Source organism: Paramormyrops kingsleyae, chromosome 19 (assembly GCF_048594095.1).
Source record: "Paramormyrops kingsleyae isolate MSU_618 chromosome 19, PKINGS_0.4, whole genome shotgun sequence".
Classification (NCBI taxonomy): domain Eukaryota; kingdom Metazoa; phylum Chordata; class Actinopteri; order Osteoglossiformes; family Mormyridae; genus Paramormyrops; species Paramormyrops kingsleyae.
In genome coordinates this window covers 8,296,255-8,320,706 of record NC_132815.1, presented here as the reverse complement: position 1 = coordinate 8,320,706, position 24,452 = coordinate 8,296,255, and the positions used below count along the sequence as shown (strand labels likewise).

Sequence of the window (24,452 nt, the reverse complement as noted above, 5' to 3'; positions counted from 1 at the left end):
CGTCTACCAACCCCATGCCTGACACTGGCCACTTGTACTGTACAGGTCTAGGATGAACCAACAGCCAATCCTAGGAAGCAAACCTCAGCTTTTCTTTGTTCTCACCTTATTTAAGATGTAAAAAACCATGAAGGGAAGCAAGAGCATCTATCAGTGCCCACAGTAACCTGTTTGGTTTCTCTCTTTCACAGAAGACAAACCTGTCATCCTGGTGTTCATGCACCACTGTCACCACCCCAGTCACATGACCAACATCACAGTGCAACCGCCCAGTAACAGGAAAGTGCAAGTTGTCCACTGCGCCTTCCATGAATCTACAGGGCTGCTGCGATGCCAGGAAAATAAGCAGGCGGTCAAAGCAGTGAGATCAGCACTACTGAGGTACAAGTGAAGATACAGACCCTCTGCAGGGGAAGCGACTATTAACACAAATACTGTGGACATACTCAGGATATTAATCAGTTTAATCAATTATCCTCAGAGTTTGTAATCAAACTGTGTGATTATTCTGATGAATTATGCAGAATATTTCTGACTAAGACATACCCAACAAATATAAAAACACTACAGAAAAACCCAACAAATTACAAATTTTACAGATCAATAGTAACTATCAGGAGAATGTCTAACATCTTAACTGTATTGTATGTGACTGAAAAATTTAAAAGAAAAACTTCATGACTAACTTGTTTTGAAAGTAACAAATTAGTTTTACTTTTATATATGGTATACGTTATACATACACTTATTTATGAATTTATGTATCTGTATATTTATACTGTATATACCACACAGTCACACACATGCACACATCTATTCTTGGATCTATCAAATTCTTAATTTTAAAGGTCAGGAAATTATATATTATAATTTCATTGCACAAATGTATTTTATTATATGCACTCTGCAGGTATGTTTAATTGCATGATGAAGTCACTCGCAGCCAATCAGAGCAGCAGATGGCTGCCCAGGGTGACAATAGAGCAAAGATCACCGACCCCTCTGGAGGTAAAGGGTGTCTTGAGGCCTGAGTGAACTCTACATGCATACAGACAGTGACCTCGAAAGCCAGTGGACAGGTGGCCATGAACACAGGGTGTACAAAGATAGATCTTCCAAATAATGGGATCATAACTACTAACCCAAAAATACATATTAGCAGTGGAAGGCAAAGCTGCAGTATGGAGGAAATGCAGCATTTTGTTTTTGTAACTTCTAAAGATCCAATAGAGGTGACCACACTACAGCTGAAACTGGATTTTATTTAAAACTTTTCTTTCTGCATAAGACTGGTCACAATAACTTTATGGCAGTGGGTTGCTTGGCAACAGGAAGTGGTGTGACTATTTCCAGCAATAATGCTGAACTGCAACAAACATCCCTGCCGTTTTAACCTCTGCCTGAGCTTTATAAGTTACAAAAACAAAATGCTGCATTTCCTCCATACTGCAGCTTTGCCTTCCATGTTAGCACATGTATGTCAAAAAAATGTTAAAAGGGGAATTTGTTTAAATCTTTATAGTCTCTTTAAGACTGCATGGCTAGGTGCTTGATTTTATACACATGTGGCAATGGGTCTGAATAAAACACCTGAATTCAAAGACAGAGATGCATCCCAATACCTTTGTCCAAATATCGTACATCTACAGAGTTGACAAATTATTTGGGCTCGTTGGCTGTCAAACTTATGATTTTATTATTACAATTCTGTAGTAGAATGCCATGGATATGAAACTGTAAAAACCATCTTTTTCCCCAAAGAATGACTCTACATTATGAACACCAGGCTTGAGTCCATGTCTCGAGTTCTTGACTTAGAGTTACACAAGTAGGTTTATATCAGTATCTCCACTGAACGAATGACAAACATCATCATTAAAACTGCTGTAGGAAAGCAGGTCCTCAGCTTACAACAAAACCAAAAAACAGTCCATTGGTTTTGGTGCATGTGCGCATATTGACTGCAGAACAAACACACAATTTACCAGAAGTACTTCTTTTCATGTGAATAGACATCACAGGGACATCAAACATTTCAGTTAAGATTCTTTTACGAAAACACAGGACCTGAACTTTATTAATTCATTGTCGTCTCACGATCGACCTGGAAACGCACCAGGATGAACTTGGGCACACTCTGCCTTGAGGATAATTTAACCCATAAGAAGTTCAAAATTCACTTTTAAAGAGGACAGGTTCACTACAATAATCTACTTCATGTTTCCTCTGGTACAGAAGATGATTTCTTATCCCTCGTTACTTTTAGATAATAATCATGAGACCTCTGCATGAAGCATACAAAGAAAAACACACACATACACACTAACAGGTCCACAGGTCTTGGTACCTCAGGGTACCTCACGCCCATGTGTGCAATGCAGGGGGGGCCCTGCCAGCTCTAGGCCGATGTCTATGGGGGGGGCAGCAAGGGGCTGGGTGGTGCTGGATGGGGCTATGAAACATTATCCCTCATTACTTGTCGGTGGTATAAAAATGTCACCTCAGCACAAAAAAAACAACACAAATGAGTCTATACATCTTAGTACATGTGGAGATGATATTTTTTGTAGGTCCGAGGGGATTCTGCCTTGAACTGCCCAAACCTGTGAGTTTTACACTGGAACATCCTGAGCAGTCACTTATTCATGTTTAACCAACACTCAGTTTTACTGTGATTCAGACTGAAACGCTGTGACATCTTGGTTTGTATTTCTGTTAGTGGAGCACGATTAGTCACAAGGCCTTTACTCTCAAAGCCCAGAACAACATCACTACTCTTCTCTCTTTGGCCTTAAAAAAGTTTCTCTTACTGAACCACTGGCTTCTTTTCCAGACAACAGTTTGTTTTACTCAACACTGGACAATCAATTAAAAAAAGAAAAAGATCAAAAGTGAAAATAAGGATTACTGCTGCTGGTCGGGCATTTACATTCGGTTCACCGCTGAGCACATCAGCTCTCCCAGTACTCCAACCATTAAACGCTATGGGAAGCACCTCCCTTCAGTCACTGGCTTGGCTCCGCCTGCCGCTGGCTCCAGTACTTGCTGTAGGCCTCCTCAAACATGCCCCGACATCCCAGGCTAGCGTTTAGCCGCGAGCAGATGAGGAATGAGCCGCCCATCTTGCGGTGGAGGGAGTAGGTCTCCTCGGGCGGGGGGGTGAGCCGCTGCCTCAGCATGACGGGGATCAGGTTGTGGATGCGCTCAGTGGTGCTCTGGCAGCCGAAGCTGAAGGGCACCTGGGACGCGAAGGCCTCGCCCAGGATCATCACAGCATCCACGTGGGCATTCTCCATGGCCTGGGGGGGGGGGGCAGGGCCAGGCAGACAGGAGTGTTTGGTGGCATCAGCAAGATATATAAACATGCGTGATGGGATTACATTTTGAGTCTGGATTTTTGGGGTCTCTGTTGGCCTCACGACAGGGACGTAGCCAGTCCTATTCTGAAGTGGGGGCCAGACTAGTTCTAATGATTTTACTGGGGTAGCAATGGGGTATTATTTTGTCGAGGGGGTGGAGGGCCCCACATAACCATCAGCCCACTGGGAAATTGCCCCATATGCCAGATGGCCATCTAGCCTGTGTGTTTGTGCGAGCGCACATCTATGTATCTCAGACGTCTGGTGACTTAGGAACCGAGAATAAAAATGTGAACACAGAGGAGTGCAAGACACACACAGATATAGCTAAGCTTTGTGTGGGTTTTTCCTGTACATCATGAAAAATTCTGCCACACTCAGTCTATCACGAGGCTGCTTGTGCAAATGCCCGTGTCTCACCTTTGACTCATAGCCAGTGAGGAACTTCATTTCTATGGACCTCTTCAACACGCCATCTCGGTCCCCCTCTGCTGCCGCCTTGATAATCTGATTCGTAAAAAAGAGAGGGGGGGGGGGGGTGATTTATGGCACACTGGGACCTCCTTCAAAGTGAATCTGAACGACCGGGACTTCTGCTAAACCTACCTCAATGTACAAATCCGTAAAGCTGACATCGAACCCTCTCGTAGCACCGAAATCCAAGAGGGCGACCTGATGGGAAGAGAAGTCGTCCGTCAGCGAGCCTCAAAAAACACTCTTTAGAAGATGAAGCTTGCGGTCAGAATCGGGATTTACCCTGTGCGTTTGGGGGTCGTAGAAGAAATTTGACCAGTTGGGATCGGTCTGCATGAATCTGAACTCAAAAAGTTCCCTCAAGCAAAGAATCAGGATATTCTCACAGATCTGCAACAAAATACAGCTCATCAGTAACAGTCACAGTTTCAATCAATGACCTGCACCTAATGCACGGCCTTCTGCAGCTTTTAGTTTTACCACTAGATGGCAGTATTAATCCCACTTCGTTGACTCAGTTCATGGATAAAGATTCATTCATGGCTAAAGAACATACTTTAAAAAGAATGTGGAGAATATGCATTAATCATAAGGCTTAAATCAACCTGATTCCTATAATATTGCATTTTAAAGCTTAAGTCTATTTTTTAAATAATCCCAATTGTACTTTATCCTATTTTTTTATATACGTGTTTCTTAGTGTGGGTCAGCCAGTCTGGTTGGGCCTCCGGCTGTCAGAAGCCTCACTCCCGACAGGAACCTGCCTCGTTCTTGAGGTCCTGTGAGAGGCTGTCTGCCTTGTCCAATGGGAATCCGGGTACCAGCTCGGTGGTGAGCACGTGCTGGCTGCTGAACTCGTCAATGACCTCTGGCACGTAGAAGAATGGGTGGTCTTTGAGAAGCTCCCTGTGGGACACACAGAACACCTTCTCAGATGGGGAAGCAGGTCCTCTACAGCACAATGCATCGGCTCCGATTTGCCGCAAGCTATGACTGTCGCTATTCATACTACTTTTCACTACTACTTCTAAAGAAGAAATAGTGCTTAAAATTGTAAATTGACTTGACATAATGGTAACATCTGTGACAACAGATATGTTTATTTTATTTATTTAACAGATGCTTTTATCTAAAACTATAGACATCTGGGTCAGACAGTTCCTGCAGCAACGTGGGGTTAGGGGCCTTGCTCTAAGGACCAGTGGTAACATCAGATCACATCGATAATGGGATTTGCATTGTCCACCTTCTGATCACAGGAACAGAGTCCTAACCCACGGAGCCACACCCCTTAAATAGTTTTAATTCAACAGTCTAGTTATTTTGTTTAAGTTTTTTTTAAAACATTTCCCTGTTGTCAAAAGCCTAGTTTGACACAGGAATTAACTGTATACTCAGTAGTGTGCAGGTTTAATCTAAAATGCTGTCTAGCACCAGTCTGAATCCCAAGTGGCCCGATGGCTGACCAATCCCACCCCGTTCCTGACCAATCCCATCCCGTTCCTGACCAATCCCACCCTGTTCCTGACCAATCCCATCCCGGTCCTGACCAACACTACCCCGGTCCTGACCAATCCCACCCCGTTCCTGACCAACACTACCCTGTTCCTGACCAATCCCACCCCGTTCCTGACCAACACTACCCTGTTCCTGACCAATCCCACCCCGTTCCTGACCAATCCCACCCCGCTCCTCACTCACCTGAACTTCCTGGCACACCTGGCCTCCCTTATGTAGTCGCATTCCAGGGCCAGCTCTCGACGCATAACTTCAATTAAGTGCTCCGGGAACAAACCTGTGCAGTACAAACAAAGGGGGCACCAGGCATCAATGAAGTAAATGGTCAGCCCACATCTGATAGGAGATAGAAGAGCACAACTGTACAGCGAATTACAGCTACAGACTGTCCCTGGGTCAAGAACATCCAACTTATGGACAACTCATAAAAACTATTTATATAAAAAATTCGGGTTAAATGCAATGGATCATAATAACGCACACACAACTTTGTGATGCTCATGAAAATGTTGCACGGCTTCAACGATTTCCTGGCTTGAGTATCATAGTATTGTAGTTGCTTTTATTATTACTGTATAATAATTATTATCTACTGTATTATATTCCGGCTTGCCTACAAATTCAACTTAAAGACAGATTTAGGGAACGGCCCTTGTTTGTAACCTGGGGACGGCCTTCTTACTGACGCTGGGTGACCATGATAAGAGAAGTAAATCCGTTCAGATGTAACGGTTTGGTCCAAGTTTGATATGTTTGAAATTCCACCTTTATATGTGTGAGTTATATGGAGCTCTGACTGGACAGTAAGACGACATGAGGGGGGGAATTGCAGCATGATGGCATAACCCCCCCCGACATCCTCCAATTTTAAAAATCTGCTATATTTTAACAAGCACTTCTTATGAGTAAAGACCATAGTTTTAGACCCAGTGGTTCAAAGATCAGTCAGATGGATTTGGCTTACCGCCTCATAATCTATACAGGGTTCGAATTACACAGTGGCTTTCAGGGAAGCCCTATTTTCCGGTGTGCACCACGACTTCCCAAGTCACACGCACCGCATACATATAAGCGCGGCAGCGCGGTCAATAACAGGGGCACTGAGAGACACATTCTACTACTCCTACTGCAGGCAGTTAATACCGTCAGTAACATTTCATGGAGGCACAATAAGAACATAAGAATCAGGCAAAGAGTTTAATGGAATGGAATGAGTGAATAAAGAGGCAACAAAGGAGCTCATGTCCTTTTCAGAGGAGCCGAGCTCCCAATCAGCTCCCCCATAATTTGAAACATTGCTGTATAGTCGCCAATATACCGATTAAGCTGTAATCTTTGAATTTTACTGGATAAGCTTTGCTAATCGACCCCCCCCCATCCCCCGTGGACCTACCCTCAGGCAGCGCATTGCTCATGCTAAGGACAGTCATGAGGTTGCTGACGTCACTGTTAATGCTCTGTGCTACACCGGGATACTGGAAAAGACGACAAGCAAAAAGTCTCTCAGGTTATGAAATAATGCAACCATATCATCTTTCATTCTCTAACGGCATTAGCAAATGAAACAGCCAGGAGGATTAAAATAAAATAAAAATAAAAAAATTGGGCACATGCAGATTGGGGAAACTCATCTGCTCACCTGGATCTTCATGGCCACCTCCCTGCCGTCCTTCAGCCGCGCCAGGTGGACCTGCCCGATGGAGGCGGCCGCAAAGGGCCTCTCCTCAAAGAAGTCCAGCTTGTCCCTCCAGTTGGGGCCCAGGTCACTGCTGAGCGCTTTCTGGGCCATGGGAAGAACAGCGGGGCTCAGAGCTCGTGTCTCCCGGCTCATCGCATGAGCAGCACCGACTGGCCTTCCACCCTCCCCACCCCTAGCTTTGCGGTGAAGGTCTCATTAAAACGTCAAATATCGTCATTCAGAGCCACTGAATTACCACCTCTGGGGAGCTACTGGCTGCCCTAAAGCAGAGCACCAGCCAAACCACTGAGAATCAAATAAACAACATGTCACATGGAGAAATAGCATGACTGAGAAATTCAAACTGAACAGCAACAGTGTTTTACCCCCCCCCGATGAAGCTAGCTGGGGCAGCAACACTGCAAAGGCTTCTCACCGTCATCTGTTTGATGGGCATGAAGTCTGCACTCTGGCGAACCCGCTCAAAGATCTTGGCCAGCTGAGGGTTGATGAAGGCATCATCTGCAACGCAGCAAGGAGAGGTCAGTGTCGGGGGGGGGGGGTGGGGGGGCTTCTGTGGTGCAGGGCAGAACGTCTACAGCATAGTGTCACTGCACTCCCATAAACAAGCGCACAGTGAGATTGGCAATGAATGACAGTGTGTTGGAAAAGATTGATGTTCAGACCAGACATCAGAAGTAGCCACTGGGAGATCCGGACAGATGCCGCGTCGAAGGTGCAGTACTAGCATTTCACTTTAATTCTTACTGGGCCCTCAGAATTCTGAGTACATTCTTGGGGCTGATACAGTAACCATCAATCAAAGCTGGTGGAATGTGTAAGCACACCAGTGCATGTTTACCCCATTGCATTGTGGGAGGCTTCAGTGGGGATACAGCAATCTGCCAGTAGGAAATGGGCTTTCAGCAGACATGTGCAAACTAAGATTAAGAAGAATGCAAGACACAAGGGTCAAAAGCTATTTCACGGCACATCATTGATGGGTGTCCAACAAATTGTTGACATTCAGTTACGAGGCCTGTTGTCATTGAACAAATGACTCAAACGGTAATTCCTGAGTTAATCGTAATAATCAGCTCTACAACCTGCTGGTCTTTTATTAAAAATTTGTGTTTTTAGTTGTTATCTTAGATAAATGAACCCAACGTGAACCATACCTTTTGACCCTTGTGTCTTGCATTCTTCTTAATCTTAGTTTGCACGTCTCCTGAAAGCCCATTTCCTACTGGCAGATTGCTGTGCCCTCATTGAAGCCTCTGGTGAGTTATCAAGAATGCTGACAAGATTTAAGGCTACTGTTTGAGGGACTATTTTATGCCTTGGGGGTGGGGTGGGGGTGGGGGGTGATATTCACTCTGCTTCGCTGGTGTCTTCCAGGACACAGTTTCTTTGAGGGCCTACCCTGAAGACCTTGTATCAGTGACCAAAGGTGACCTCCCTTCAACACACAAACCACTCGCAGATAACAGCAATTGCCCAGATAAGAGCAGTTCATGTGCGGAATTGAAGAAACAGGAGGACTCTGTAGGGTTCAAAGAGTAATTCTCACACTTTAAATAGCAAAACTTTCCTGACACTGATTAACCATTAAAAAAACAGTCCTGGTGCCAGACACCAGTATAACATTGATATGCTAGGAAGGAATCAATCTGCACACACGATTAGTCAATGCGAAGATCAAATATTATAATGGCTTTCGAAAGTATTGCCTCAAGAGTAAAAGCGGTGGCAGAGTGGTTAAGGGAACTGCATTAAAGACCCGAAAGCTGGAGGTTCAAAGCCAGGACAAAGCGTCACCGTAATGCCGGTGAAGGAGTCACACACAGAAAGTATTTTGGTATAGTCAGGACTGTAATTAGTCGAACGCAGTGCCGCATAGCTAAAAAGCAGTGCACCAAAGCTGGATGCTTTAAAGGAAAAGGCTGTTTTGGGCAGCTTGCAGTGCACATTTAACCCCCAACCCCCCCCCCCCCCCCCAATCGGCCGACAGAGATATGTTTAACTTGCCCCAGTTTTTCGGGGGCCAGACACAAGACTGGCTGAAGGTTGCCTGTGTACCAGCAGATACCCAACAGGGAGGACTCAGGCCAAACGAGTGGGGCCAGGGATAGGGAGGGGGCCGGTTACTAGAAATCAGTCAAAGTCACGGGGGCGGGGGGGGGGGGGGGACTGCTGAGCTGGTGCTGGATGTGTTATCATATGAGCCACGAAGCTGTCAGCCGTCAGCCGTCAGCCAAAGCATTGAATGCAATGGAAGACAGGCACAGAAACACAGGCAAACACAGGCAAACACAGGCAAACCATCCACCCTGCACTGGAAGCTCATCCAGCATTAACTTAATTACATTCCACAGTTTACATAAACATTTATTTACCTGCCCGATGCTTTTTCCCCGTCAGATAATGCATCACAAGTGTACATTTGTCAAGGAGGCAAACTGGGTACATGTACTGCCAGGCTGAGCTCCCAGTGAAACTGGGTTTCTGTGTAAGGTTAAACAGCTCTTCCCCTGCAGGCGGGGTGCTCACCTTGAATACTGAGCATCTGGCCAAGCTTGAGAGCGGCACCGCGCACCTTGCACAGCGTCCGGACGATGCGCTCCGCGTTGGCCTCCGACAGGAAGGGGCTGGAGTCCAGGACGGCCTTCTTCTCGCCTGATTGGACAGGATAAGAGGTCGACCTCGTAATGAGCGAATGACACGTTAGCTTCTCTTAATGGGGGGCACAGGGGTGGGGTGCTACGGCTTTAGGTGGCATTTAGGGTTTCTACCCCAAAGTGTATTTCATACATTTGAAACTTTCTGCAATGCTAAGACATCATACATTTTTTAAATGTTTGTTAGAGCTCCTTCAAACTGATACTGTTGTCCATCAATCCAAAAATGAACTGTCCCGTTATAGACCTGCACACGTACGTCCGTGTGGTCAGCATACCCAGAAATAAGGGATGATAACCATCCTGTTAGAGCCCTGCTCGTGTGCCCACCCCAGTGAACAGCAGGGGGCGCTCCTGTGACTAATACCAAGAAGAAAATGGCACATTGCTCTGGCATGACGAAGGACTTCAACGGAGAAGCATTCAAGGAATCTGGGAGAGATGATGTCTGAATGTCACTCCTACAGCTGGAGTTCTGCCCGGGGCGGGGAGGGGGTGGGTAGGATAGGAACAGTGGGTTATAGTTTATTTCTAGAAGTGCTGATTGATAACAGGAGTGGATCGTCTCATTAACCGCCGCAAATAACATTACGGACTAACAACAGCCACGGGGCATTGGGGAAATGATGGAGGAGACCAGATCAAGTCTGCATTTAACCGAAAGGCTCATCCCATTTGGACATGGGTCTTGGGGGGGGGGGGGGGGGCTCATAGCTAATTTTATACTGGTCATTATTCAGGGAGGCTAGAGTTTAAAATAAAAATCCACAGTAACCTTTCACCACTTTAGAAGCAGGCACCTACAGCGACAGGATCAAACTAAAATTAGAATATTACAGAATATGACAGAAATAGTTACTGTAAACTTTGTAATGAAACATTTACCCCCCAGCCCAATATGCAAAGGATTTAGTGGAAAAAGTTCAAAATCACAACCACGCTGAGGGCTGGTCCCAGCTGGTGCCCCCCATCCAAGACCAAGGTGAAACTGCTAGCCACCGGGGCTGACCAAACTCGACCCCGCTGAAATTAATATCACGGCTGACATGGATGCCGGTTTTGAGCCGAACATCTCCGGAGATTCGGAATTACAGGATGACGCACAGGAAGCCTTCTGTAGCTTCTAGATCAGGAGAGACCAGCCCTCTGCGGCTGTAGTGCTGTCTTGACAGCTGCAGGACGGGCACTGTGGTTACTGGAAAAGCTCCTGCCATCCCTTCAGAGAGCCAATCCTCAGGCCTCACACCAAACGTTCACAAACGGCGTCTGCGCCGTATGCGTACAGATCCAATCTTGGTCTCCTTATGGCCGTTTCTTTGACTAGATAGAAGATGGGATTTGAACCAGCAACCTTCTGGTCACGGGCACAGTGGTCTGAACTGCTGAGCCACACGCTGCCCCCCACTCACCATCATGTCACAAGCAGACTTCATAGCACCTAGAGAAGGTCTGAAACTAAATATTTTGACTCATTGGCCAAGGTGGCTGGTTTATGGGAAAATCCATGCCAAGCCTAATTTTCACCACCCAGAATTATAAACTAAACTACGTGTGTGTGTCACATACACATTTGTTTTCATTTTAAAGGTTGGCTTTGTTTGTTTCTGTTTTAAAGGTTGGCTTTATTTGTTTCTGTTTTAAAGGTTGGCTTACCACATCAACCTTAATTAACCTGACGGTGACAAGCAGCAGAGTGGCGGCAAGAGACAGTTACCCGCTGTCCGCGAAAACCCACCCCTACTCTGCTTCTGATTGGCCATTGTTCATTGTTTGGTTACGGTTATTGTCTGATGGTTAGTTAGATTGGCTCAGAGAAAAAAAATGCCAGAGTCAGGAGAGGCAATCAGAGGCAGAGCAGGGACTGGTCTTCACAGAATACACGTCTGTATGTGTCAGACAACAGAACAGAGCACCTCGAAATCCAGTATCTCAGGATAGTGTCTTATTACACAACTTTTGGTACACATTTACAGTTACAGTGCTGTCCAGTGAGCCACCATGTCAGCAAAATGGACAGAAAGCTTGGGGGATCTGAGGGAAGGATCACGGCTGTGGCATTCCTCAGTCACTCTGCCCTTTCCAACACCGCAACGATCCATCACTATGGAAGGTGCCGGAAATTCAGATGACAAGTGGAAGCAATGGGCACGAGGCAGGGAACAACCCTGGATGGGGGGCCAGCCCATCACAGGGCACACTCACACACCAGTCACTCACACATGCACACCTAAGGGCAATTTAGCAACGCCAATTAGCCTCAGCATGTCTTTGACTGTGGGGGGGAAACCGGAGTACCCGGAGGAAACCCCACGACGACACGGGGAGAACATGCAAACTCCACACACATGTGACCCCAGGCGGAGACTCGAACCCAGGTCCCAGAGGTGCGAGGCAACAGTGCTAACCACTGCACCACCATGCCGCCCCTATATCTGCATCATACTACAAAATAAATAAGAGCTTCCATCATCTGAGATGCTATATAGGTCTTGACCGTGAAAAATACGAGATGCATGACTGCCAAACCGAACACAGCGACGCCAGGAGAGGGGGTCCATCTTACCGTTTCTCTCCTCCTGTCTCCAGCTCTTTTTGGCCACTTCTGCCAGTGCCCCGATGCCCAGTCCCACTGCCAGACCTGTGGATCACAGACAGCTGCATAAACAACCATTATAGGGTCAGGTTTTGACCTTCCCAACATCTCCCTTCATCAGAAAACCTATTAAATTTTGCTAACATGTATTCAATCATGAACTGAAGATCTGCACAGCACTTTCTGATGAGAAATTAAATCACACAAAAGACACACTGGCTGATCCGGCTTTCCTCTCTGAACAAACAGCTGAACAAGGAGAATGAGCTCATCGAGCATGAATTATGTAAGCTGCGAGGTGACCACGCCACATTAACATGCTTTGCAGGTCAAATTCACTTGGGGTGAATACAGCGAGCCACAGACACTATAAACAGATCTTAGCTTTCAGATGTGCAATTACTAGAAGTAACACACCTAGATGCTCGCTAGAAATGGTCTTAATTACAGAAATAAACTGAACGGTTTAGTTAAGTTTCGACTAAGACCAACATGCAGTGTCAGTTCATCAAAAGAAGCCCAGAGTCGATCACAAGCACAGAAAGGACCCTCAACATATAAAAATGGCATTTTTAATTTCAGCCTGGTGCATCTTATGTGCATCTTCAGAATCAATCATATGAGACACATAACTGAACACATTCTGTAACAATGCGGTTGTGCAACGGGCTGGTTACAGAACAGCCAGCCTTGCTGAAATACAGAGATCACCACTTACACAAGGCAACTCTTTCCTTCCTGAGAAACCGTCTGTTTCTCTCGTCTTTCTGCCTTGTAAGAACCAGCCACGTTAACAAAGGGCTCAGGTGGCTGCACTTAAACTGGACTCACGCCTGGGAAATGCTGAAAGACCTTCTGCTTCCCGTTTCCTTCGGGGAAAGGGCACCGTGCCGGGGCGGGGGGGCGGGGAATGTGGTCGCATGTGGGCAGGAACAGCAAAAAAAAGAGGCAGGATTCCACGGTGCCATCTTGTCCCGTCCCGTGCTTGCAGAATGCCCCTGTGACCCCCCCCCCCCCACAGTTTACCCGTTTGGTGCTCAGCTCAGGGCTTGGGGACTCATGCTCTGGATCTTACGCTGGTATCCACTGCTCCTCTATCAAGAACGGCAAAGGCGTCAGAAACAAAAATAAATCTTAATGTAAGGGCATTATTAAGATAAGGGTATTATTAGGGCATTACAGAGAGCTATTCAGCGAAGGTGGCGTGTATAAACCGCCGTAGCGACTGAGGGCTGAGCAGAGGCCAAAGCTAACATCACCGGAGCGTGACGTTATATTCGGTGGAATCAACGTCGAGCTCCAGAAGACGACTAAGTTAGGGCTAAGAGTGGGCGAGCATTCCTGCCCCCTACATGGATCAGCAGTTGTGAGGTCAGGCCAGATGCCCATTCACCAGAGATATGACCAAAGAAGCTTCCAGTAACAGTCTTATCCATCGCACATGCACTTTATAGATTGGTAACTGCACTTTATTAACCACTTATCTTGCAGGGTTACAGAGTCTAATTTTTTTTTGCATGGTATGTATTGTTTTGTACTCTCTTGTATTGTTATGCACCAGTTGTACTGTATTGTATTGCACAATCTTGTATTGCTTTACTCTGTCTTGTTTAGTCTCTTGTAACAGTGTAAGGGCGATTAAGTATTCCAGTCTACCTCTTGCACAAGGCCAAGAATGAATCTTGAATCTGGAAATCCCGACAGCAGAATTATCACGCCCTATTTCAGGGTGGTGTGTGGCTCAGAGGGTTAGGATTAAGATGTTGTACCCTTGATCAGCAGGTCGCCGGTTCAAATCCCACTATTAGCCCCTTTAACTTGGCCCTTAATCCCAGTTGCTCCAGGGGCTGGCTGACCCTGGTTCTCAAAAAATGTACACTGCTTTGGATGAAAGAGTCTGGTAAGTGAAATATATTGATTTTTTTCTTCCTAAAGGGACGACCTGGCAACCAGGCACACAACAGGTAAAATCTATTTAGCTGACACTTTTACACAAAGCAACATACACTTTTTTTCCCTGAGAAAGCAGGATCACACGGTCCTTGGAACAGTCCTTGAGGGTTAAGGGCCTTGCTCAAGGGTGAACTCTCTGCTGACCCTGGGATTTGAACCAGCAACCTACTGATCACATCCAGAGCATCCTAAGCTGTCGAGCCACATGCCACCCCTAAGAGGCTACAGTCACCATCCCTGGGACCCTGTTCCTTTCAGCAAAACCTGAGCATAGTCGACATAAACCGACCTGCACGCAGGTGGCACCGTGAGGTTGGTGGGTCTGTTGGCGAATGGAGAGCAGCAGGTGGCGACTGCGACAGATGGACGGGCAGCTAAAGGCCCACATTCTAAAGCTGTTTCTGAGTCGACATCTGCTGCACCTCTAACGATATCGACTTAATGTGTAAACCTGACACAGGACAGTCTGGCTATGGAGAGATGCTGGCTTTAGTTAAGAAAGTGAGCAGGATGAGGCTTGGTGCAGAAGCCTGCAGCTACTGTAGTTAATTTCTATATAAAAGGTTATACACCACTGACCAGTGGGTGACCCAAAATACAGATAAGGCTCCATGATCCACGATGAGGAAAGGCGGGGGAGGGGGCACAAGGTAGGTTGACTTGCATGGACACAGCTGAACTTCAACTGATACTCTGATGGGAACTCAATCTTGGTGTACAGAGAAAAAAAAGTTCACAGGGCAGCAGGTATTTTTCCACTGGATTTGCAAAACCCACCAACCTTCCGTGTGTGTGTGTGGGGGGGGGGGGGGGGGGGGGGGGGTCAACATGGGAGAGGGCCAGAAGTCAAGGGGCTGCTGTTCCAGCCGCCATCATGAGTCAAAGTGACTTGTGATGGTGACCCTGAGCTCCTTTCAGAAGGCTGGCAGACATGAATCTGGAATGAGATCTGCAGTTGTTCCAGTGTGTATTAATAATCTTATTGCAGAGAAACTGCATTAGAAATAGCTATACGCAAATTAGAAAGAGCTATACACAAATTGGTCTGGACACATCAATGCTAAACCTGTAATAGCACAAGACGATCCTACTGAAGGGTTTATACCAAACCCAAAGTTACGCTGCTTATCTTTATCTGGGCATAAAGGGCAGACATCCCTCTACAGGGTGTCCTGCTCAACTGAGACAGAAGTCTCACACTGGCCACTTCTGGGAGGGGAAAATGACTAACGGTAACCACAACCAAACAGAGAGATTAGGAAATATGGTTTGTTATGACCAAGGCGGACTGTCTAACAGGCCCCAAAAACACCCTTGTAATCTAACCATCAGTCTGACAGTCTGCTACAGATTAACCTCCAGCCCCTGTAAGCAGCACCCAATCTGTTTTTAATGCATCAGGCTGTGGGCTGACAGCACATCGAGGGTCCCAAGGTACATGGGCACAGGCTGGAACATTCGGGAGAGAGAATACAGCCCAAGCTGTTAAACTGGCAAAGCTACGGACCTGAGCCTAGTGCTATAAAAATAAAAACGTTGAAAAAGCACTTCAAAACAACGGGCAACTCAAAGACGGGCGATTGAATTTGTTTACAAGTCCTCGTTGGTCTGACTAGTTCGGTACGCAGTCCATGGCACAACTGTGAAGGTCACCCTTCCGTTCAAACAACATTTGTTAGCAGAAGCTTGGAAACAAAATTAGCTCTGGCACAGCTCATGGAGGGAAACACAATCCAAATGCGACAGTCAAGCAAACTGAAGTCATGTAAGAGCATCAAGGGTCAGCTGGCCCAAGCGCATCTGTGATTTAGTGGTTAGTCTCCAGGTATTAAGGCAATGGTGGGTCTCTCTGACCATCTCCCACAACAGGAAGTAGGATTATGGGATGTAGGAAATAAGTGTGAGGCAACTGACTTTAACATGTACAATTAAAACAGCCCACCGGACTTCGGCTGGCATGTACCGTGATAGACCTACACCTACTTACAGATTAGGACCTACAAGGATAGGTGCTAAATGACAAGGTTCAAATGCTACAATGCCTTGACCGACCTCCGACAGATCAACAGGGCACGCCATAACCACAGCACTCCACGCTGCCTTGACCCATTTGGACAATAACAACTCCTACATCAGGATGCTCTTCATTGCTTCCAGCCCGGCTTTCAACGCGGTAACCCCCCCCCACCCAAGCCGATATCCAGGCACAGCAACATGACGGCAAACCTCAAACTCAACACCTAATCCCCTTGCATTCTGGTACATTTCTAACGCTATCATCAAGAGCATCATCACAAAATGAATGACAGCGCTGCACAGTCACAGAACAGAACACCCTCCAAAGCACATCACCGGCACCCAGATACCCATCAAAGACGTTCGTTATAAAGACTGCCTGTGACGAGCGACACGCATCATCAAGGATCCCCTCTCACCCCAACACATGGACAGTCCTGATCCCGCTTCTGCCACCTGGGAAGCGCTACAGGATCCTCCGCTTTCACACCAGCAGGTTCAGGGACAGCTTCTCCACAGGTACCAATATGCTCAACAATACTTTATGGCGCTAATTCTTCAACTGGCCTCTGGCCCCAAACAACTTGGTACCGACTGAACCCATTTTCATTTCATACTGCATTTTTGCATAATGTCTCCAGTTTCCACTTGAATCATTACATATTGTATCATATTTCTTAGCACAATCCTTATCTCCCGCTCTGTTCCTGCACCTTGTGCTACAGACTACCTCATGTATTAGAATTTACATTTATAATTTATATTATATATACATGATGCTAACTGCATTTCATTGGCTTCTGTACCTGTATTCAGCACAATGACAAAGTTGAATCTAATACAATGTTGCCCTCAAACCCAGATCCATAGCTACGCCCCCAGTTACCCCGTGATCTGAAATGGAAAGAAAAAGAGGAGCTAAAGGACCTTAAACCCAGACTGTATGTACTTGAACACAGTTTAAAAATAATAATAACAACCTAGTCTGACCATAAACATGGGAATTAGCTGGTCACCTATGAAGTACCGAATAAGCAATGGAAAAGAGTGTGAAATGCTCCAGCAGCCTCAGACGAACTGCAGGGACTGGGAATATGTTTTTTTTAAAAAAAAAAAAAAAAAAAAAAAAAAAAAAAAACACACAACCCAACACAGGCCTTACCTCCAAAATTGGCCAGCCTCCCTAACCGTGTTACCGGTACTTTCCGTTCCCTGGCCCGCTCGCTGAGCTAAACACAAGAAACACAGGAATGAGAAAGACACAGAGTGAGCGGCTGTCCAAGTGTAAACCCGGGGGCCACACGCAGGCAGACCCTCAGAACGTATTACGATACACGAAACCGCAGAGCATATGAAGCTGAGTATAGCCAAGTATACAAATGAAACCCCAGAACCTGTGTAATTACGCACAAATACACACCACAACCAAATTAAAAATGACCTGCATTTCGATAAATCCTTTGCAAGCTAATGACATTAACCATGCCCATAACTATTACTACACCCAAATATCAGACATAAAAACACTCTGTTCAACCTCACAGACTGGTATCTTTTTTTATACAATTCGTGGATAAAACCTAACAAGTTTGTGTGTGTGTGTGTGTGGGGGGGGGTGTATGAACAGGGTAAAATCTAGGATTTCTTAAGGTGGCCAGCATAAGATGAGCCATAATTCATAAAGAGGGGCCAACCTTATCATTAACCAATGGTATGTTATGAATCTGTGAGTGACAGGGGAGGGGCATTCCACAGGCCAATAAGCTTTCAGCTCAGGCCGGAACCCCTGTGCAACCGCCCCTAATATACCCCTGGGGATGAAAGCTGAAGTCTGTACTACTTCACATTAAGAATGTAACGATAGTATTACAGCTTTTGGCAGTTTTTGGCAATTGGGATCAGTCACCTATCAGGAAAAGACAAAAGTGAAGAATTGGTCAAGTCTAGCAGGTGTTTCTCCTGCACTCAAATGTTCTTTTACACAATCCCTTTGAACACAGTCTGGTAAACAGTGACAGCTCAACCAGGTCCTGCTTTCACAGATGCTTATTGAGTTTGGTGGTAATGACAAACGGTTGGGTCAGCATGACGAACATCTACCATCTGCTTATGAGGCACGTTCCTTTTGGCCTCCCTGGCCTTCTCGATGTCTTCTGCCGTGAGCCCACCGACAGAGGTGTGATCCTGATGGTAGGAGCGAATTGGTCCTGAGAACTGCTTGCTTGGGTCCTTGTAGCCCTCGAAGAGCTTGTTGCCGGCATGGCCAAACGCCGGGGCCGCACCGCCACCAGCCGGCTTGTGCCCACTGTCCACGTCCCCAAAATCTCCGGTAGACGGTTCCTCATCTCCAGTAAAATCGTAGCGGGAGTCCTCAATGTCGGACACATTCTGCTGCTGTCCAGTGAATTCCTGAAGTGAAACAGACGAGTAAGTGAACGTAATGCGCTTAAGTGTTGACCTGGCCTGTGGCGACCTGCAAGCGATCTGGGGAGGGCGGCAATTTTCCACTTGAGGTCTGTCGCTAAGAATGTCACGCTGTTCTGACTCAAAAGCTGCCAGCGTTACAAAATCAGTAACCCCAAGCCCACTGTCCCCAAAGCCACAATAAAATTACTGTACATCATCGGACGACGGAATTAAAACTGACAGAGACGGCTTGTCACACAAGGCAGCCAAACTGCAGTCCCACAGAGTACAGCATCAGATAGTCATCAGTCCGATAAAACACACCGTACTGTCAACAAAGAACAAATTCGGAACGGCACCAGAGCTGAAGGCGTGTGACCTTGGACCTGCTAGAGGCCTGTCCTGAACGCTGAACCCCTGCTCACCCAAACCCACCTGCATTGTCCGCATGACCACGTCCTGCGCAGCCTGGGTGGAGCTCTGCACCCCAGAGCTGCGCAGCATGCTGGCCTGAGTCTCCACCATGGCCCGGCTCAGCCTGGCCAGGCCCTTCACCAGCATGATCATGTCGCTCGCCATCATGGTCACCTGTTGCACCTGCGTTGGTTGAAGACAAGGCAGGTCACAACCAGACTGCGTTGGTACCTTCAGTAAAGGTCCCAGGCACATTAAACGGGTTTAGCCCGCCAGTACCCAAAAGGAAACCTGACTTTAACTTTCCACTTGTACTTTACTAAGTTTGGACGACCCCAAAGGCTTGAGCTAAGACTTGCTGGGGGAAGAACTTCAAGGCTAATAGAGGACTGGCTGCCTCCTGGTCCAGGCTCCGGGCCAGCCCCTCAGCTCAGATGAGAAGATTAACAACCGCTCATACTTATATGCACGGGGAGGAAGATAGCTGTAACTACACCTCATCCCCCACCAAAAAGCTTCCCTTCAGAAGAGGCAGACATTAAGCGCATTCACACCGCAGGAATTTTTTTTTTTCCCGGAACAAGGGACTTTTGTCATGTTCATACCACAGGAACTCTGCTCGACTGTAATTCCTCGGAGGCAGTTCCAGAACCAATTTTTTAGTACCTACTCCAGACTAGGATCTTTTCATTCGAACACAAACTACTGGGAAGGCGCTTACAGCCATAGCTTGATGATGGGTTGACTTCAAGCACTGGCGCTAACTTGGAAGTTACATGAAAGTACAGAAAAAGAGATGCAGCGGAGCACAAACTGAGCAGATGGAATTATTTTTGTACCCCAATTGCATATAATGCACCAATTAATACATTTTTTGCTTGCGTCTTCATATTTCTGCATCGGAAAATTAGATCAATAACCAATATACTTTTGTCTAACATCACTAGTGCCGGCAGTGAAACTTGCCAGTGCTAATTAGTGGGATAATGTTGCAGCATTTTTTATTTGGTGTAAAATGATTTGCTGGCCAGATTTAATAAGAATCATGAGCATGTCACAGGTCATACACGGAAATAAATGAAAGGCCAAGTTCCATTTCGATCGCGATCGAACAAAGAACTAAACAAAAATAATTAAACAAAATGACTTATTTATTCTCCATTGTTTTTGGTGGTGGTGTAGTTTCGTATGAAATTGTGTGTGAAGCTTAACCTACTAGCTTTTTACATCTGCCATGTATATTTAGCATGAAGATCCCAGTTCCTCTGGAGCAGTGAGAATGCGGACTCCCCACAAACACAGTAGGCTCTTCAGAAGTTTTCACCTGGTCGTGCATCGAGACCAGGGCAGATAAGAGTAACATATTTAGCTACTGAATGTGGGTCTCAGCTCCTAAGCCAGCAGTCTGGGCATCAGCCAAGACAAAAACAACCAAAGGCTGTGAAACATACAAAAGACAAAAATAAAGATATATGCAAACATATGCACAGGAAAAACAAACATCTCTCAAAGACTTATTTGTGCATATATTCATTCCCTGCAGGACGTACCCATTGAGAGGAACAAATAGACTTTATATTAGTCAGTGAGATTGACAATGAGATCCTCCTGGCAGCAATTACGAAAGAGAACCCTAAAGTAACCAAATGCCACAAATCTGATGCGTTCAAAGTCTAAATGGACCACCAGAGATTATACAGTACATACTCTATATTAAAACAAGCTACTTTCATTAAAAAGTAGCTTGCGAGTAGCTCGCCCCTGCAAGTAAACATTGTTCTTGCTTTTGTGTATCAACAGGTACTGTTAAGTTTCAAGGACGACCCACTTTGTTGCAGTAGGTTTAAAACCAGGTCAGCACACTGGAGAACTGGCATGGGTCCCATTCGAGGCCAGTTTAAGGCCTCATATCTGCCCACCATGAAGTCTCCACCCCCCAGGAAAGCAAAACAATACAGCTTGCTGCTGAGGCGCGACAGCCACACGTCCTCTCGGGGGAAACGAGAGAAACCATCCTCTCACAGTATGCAGTCACGTATCAGAGATGCACAGGAGCCGACCAGAGACACATCCGCGTCCTGTGCATGTGGCCTGACCACAGCCACAACAACACAGTCATTAGAAGTATTACACACAACTTTAAAAATTATATTTTGCACCATACTGATGACTATTCTAAAGGTGCATCCCCATGAGGCCTTATGCTGAAACTACCAGTTGTTTTGGTTTCAATAAGTTTGCTAGTTCTTGAACTACTTTTTTTTTTTAAGCTGTACTCAAGCAACACAAACATTACTATGAAGAGAATACTTTGTGGGGGCACATATGAAGCAAGAAACGACTGCTGGGATGTAGACGGAGGCACGGTTTGGCGCTGAAGGATAAAATGTTCTGCTTTCTAAACCAGAAGATGTCTGGATCAGGGTCCCCCAACACAGTCTTCGGATTTCCCTGTTCAAACACAGCTACTAAACCTGGTAATTGGCTGACTAAGAGGTGTTTGAGCAGGGAAATCTGCAAACTGTGTTGGATACTGGCCCTCCAGGACCGGAATTGGGGAACTCTGAGCTAGATGAGTAACAGTGTGCCGTGCCAATTTCCTCTCCCCACCACTGGCAAAGGCTGAGATACAACGGTATGTGCAGCATTCCTACATCTTTCAAACTGAATGGGGCTCAGGTGCAAATTCATGCACTGGTGCATAAGGTAGCAAGCCTGAACACATCTCCACACCTCCAGCGCACTAGGCCTCCGTTTCTGGCTGCCCAGACCTGAAGTACAACCCTGCGAGGCCCAAAGTAAACAAAAACAGCCCCCGGAGATGGGATCTCAGCTACCTGCTGGATAGAAACATCAACAGAACCACGATAAGAAGCAGCTGTGATGCAAACCCTCCGCCATTTTTAAAAGCGAGAGGCGCATTGTGGTCGGGGGAGGGGGTGTAAACAGAGAGACGCACGAAACCTCCACGTAAACACGTCAGTTTGGCACAGGAGAGAACAGGCCGCTGGCAATGCAGAGGTCACCACGCCTTCTAGAAAACTCCCTGAATGCTGAGGAGGGATTTATAATTTACAGGGGAAAGGCTGTGGTGTTGCCCATCCTCCAATCGCACGACTGGCCAAAATTCAAGAGGGAGGGAACTGGGCCTTTTTTTTTTTTGAGGGAAGAAAAAAATTGTGTTAAAAGTTCCTAGTTTCTAAAATAAAAAAGCCTCATATGAGGAAGTTCTGTCAAGGGACACAGTACCCAAAATCTCACCCATTTTCACATTGATTATTAAACTTCAGCCAGGTTGTACTTAGTCAACTGAAATTATCAGCAAGGCGTCTGAGCTTTCAAACCAGGAGGATTTTAATTTTGTTTATAATCATGTCTTATAAACCACACAGGCAGTAAGGATATTAAAAAAAGAGCAACTATACGCTCTTAAAAACAGAAATCAGAAACACTGTTTCTACACTTAGGTGACTTGTCCTTCATAGGCAATGGCAAACATCAGCTTGGAAGGAAAAGGAGGTAACAAGGGCAGGTCAGTAAGTCAAGAATGGGAAAAAGAGGGTGAGAGATACACTAATGACCTAATAACAAAACGATCGTGAATAAAAGCCTGAACTTACTTAGCTGGCAATTTTTCCCCACATAAAGTTGTGTTTCAAGCTCACTATCTCCGTTTTTACCAAAACGTAAACAGCATACAGCTCCACACTTAGATTTAGAAAGCTGGACGCTTACCGAACTAATCTGTGTCAAGTAAAGGAAGAAGAGCTACCACACAGGACAGAACCCTGGCAGCTGCCATCGTATGCACATGCTTGTATGCCATGTAATAGCAATAGAGATTCCCCGTGTTAATCTCATTTAAGCCACAAGAAAAGAAAAGAAAAAAAACTCCTATAGAAACTACCTGAAAAGCTTGTAAGTCTTATCAAGGTGCAGGATTTTTATCAGAACTGTTTTTTTACAAATTAGACCACTCGTGTTGACCTAGTTTAAGCTTAAAGGTTATCGTGCTTGGAAAGTTAAGGAGGTCTCGCAAAGCAAAAAATTATAAGATTTTCAAGAAATAAACAAAAACATAAAACACTGAAGGAGGGGGAGAGACCCCCCCGCCAAAGCCCTCGTGTGGTCCCACCGCGAACACTCGAAGTGCAGACTTCCTGAGAGACACTGCAAACTCAGAGTTCTTCAAGCCTTCACTTTAGTTTTACAATTAAAACATGGACCCACCTCTGCCTGGGACTAAATGTACTAACTAATTAATTATTAATACACATTCTTCAGAACGATTAAGCCTGTGAATTTGCACACTTTTTTGTATTTTTGTGCAGTATGGAAATCTTTCATTATCGCCCCTAAGCAATTTGCCCCTGAGGCTGAACACCAACAAACACACACAAGTATGAATAATCTCATACGGTGAAGTCATTTCTCGGCCCAACAATGCAACATATTTATGTAATAAATCTGATACACTTTGCGTTTCTCTGAACGAATTCAGCCTAGGCAATAGCGACACGCGGTCAAAGACTTACCAAACCAACTGTCAAAACTTCGTAGCTGCTGTAGGGAAGTAAAAACAAAACAATACTGCTTGAACCTCCAAGCTATGGGTACAACACAGTGAGTCGTTCTGAAAGAGTGACCAACTGATGAGCGCTGGGCTGCTTTTCAGGATCGCTCGCTTGAGATGGCACAGTCCTACCGTCACGTTTCGCATGGCCCCCGTCTATTACTCATTCTATAATCACACAACACGGCTTAGTCACTTAACTGCTGCAAAATAAATGCATGCATTTAACCTGACAAGCCAAAAGGGAAGCCATCTTAAAACACTATCACACACAGATGGGAAGAGCGTGTCAGTTAAACCCAAGCGTGAGCCCTCACAATGTCACTGAGTGCCAAACTTTCGGTGCACGCCGAGAAACACTTCTATACATTAATGCAGCGCGAATTATTTGTGATACTATTGCACATTTTTACTGATTTGCTCACTTACCACAAAAATTAGCAAATCCACCACCTCGATCGCTCCCCACCTCTCCTTACTGTGGCGTATTACATACCATGAGGTCAAAGCTGTTTACCAACTTCAGAAACTGATTGCAGGACGGGGCAGCCCCGCCTCAGCACGTGTGCCATTGGGTTTACACTGTGATGAAGTTTCTCTGCATTAGACAGCTTGGTCATGATTCCTGGCTTCTCATTGGTCACTCCCCCATCAATAACTTGAACGTTGTCCTATTATCACACGCATTTCATTAGCCTACCCTACCATAACGCCAGAATGCCGTTCCTCAAAAGCTTAACCAATGAAAAAATCATATATTCCCACACCAATCAGCTTCGAGAATATTACA

The 24,452-nt window shown here is 45.9% G+C and overlaps 1 protein-coding gene across 2 annotated transcripts; it reads right to left on the bottom strand.

Moving 5' to 3' along the window:
* Positions 1-1,672: 1,672 nt before the first annotated feature.
* Positions 1,673-24,249, bottom strand: coq8aa (coenzyme Q8A, genome duplicate a). Of its 2 annotated transcripts, none has more exons than XM_023793329.2 (15): positions 24,092-24,249; positions 19,111-19,272; positions 18,370-18,678; positions 17,432-17,498; positions 12,271-12,345; positions 9,580-9,705; positions 7,466-7,551; positions 6,991-7,131; positions 6,745-6,826; positions 5,535-5,628; positions 4,598-4,739; positions 4,116-4,223; positions 3,966-4,031; positions 3,780-3,866; positions 1,673-3,299 (listed from the first exon to the last, which is right to left on the bottom strand). In XM_023793329.2, the coding sequence occupies exons 2-15, from the start codon at positions 19,255-19,257 to the stop codon at positions 3,006-3,008; spliced, it is 1,824 nt and encodes a 607-aa protein (XP_023649097.2). In that variant the 5' UTR covers positions 19,258-19,272; positions 24,092-24,249; the 3' UTR covers positions 1,673-3,005. The 2 variants fall into 2 exon arrangements, with proteins under 2 accessions (XP_023649097.2, XP_072559225.1); XM_072703124.1 differs by lacking the exon at positions 24,092-24,249 and adding an exon at positions 23,625-23,982.
* Between the last annotated feature and the right edge of the window lie 203 nt (positions 24,250-24,452).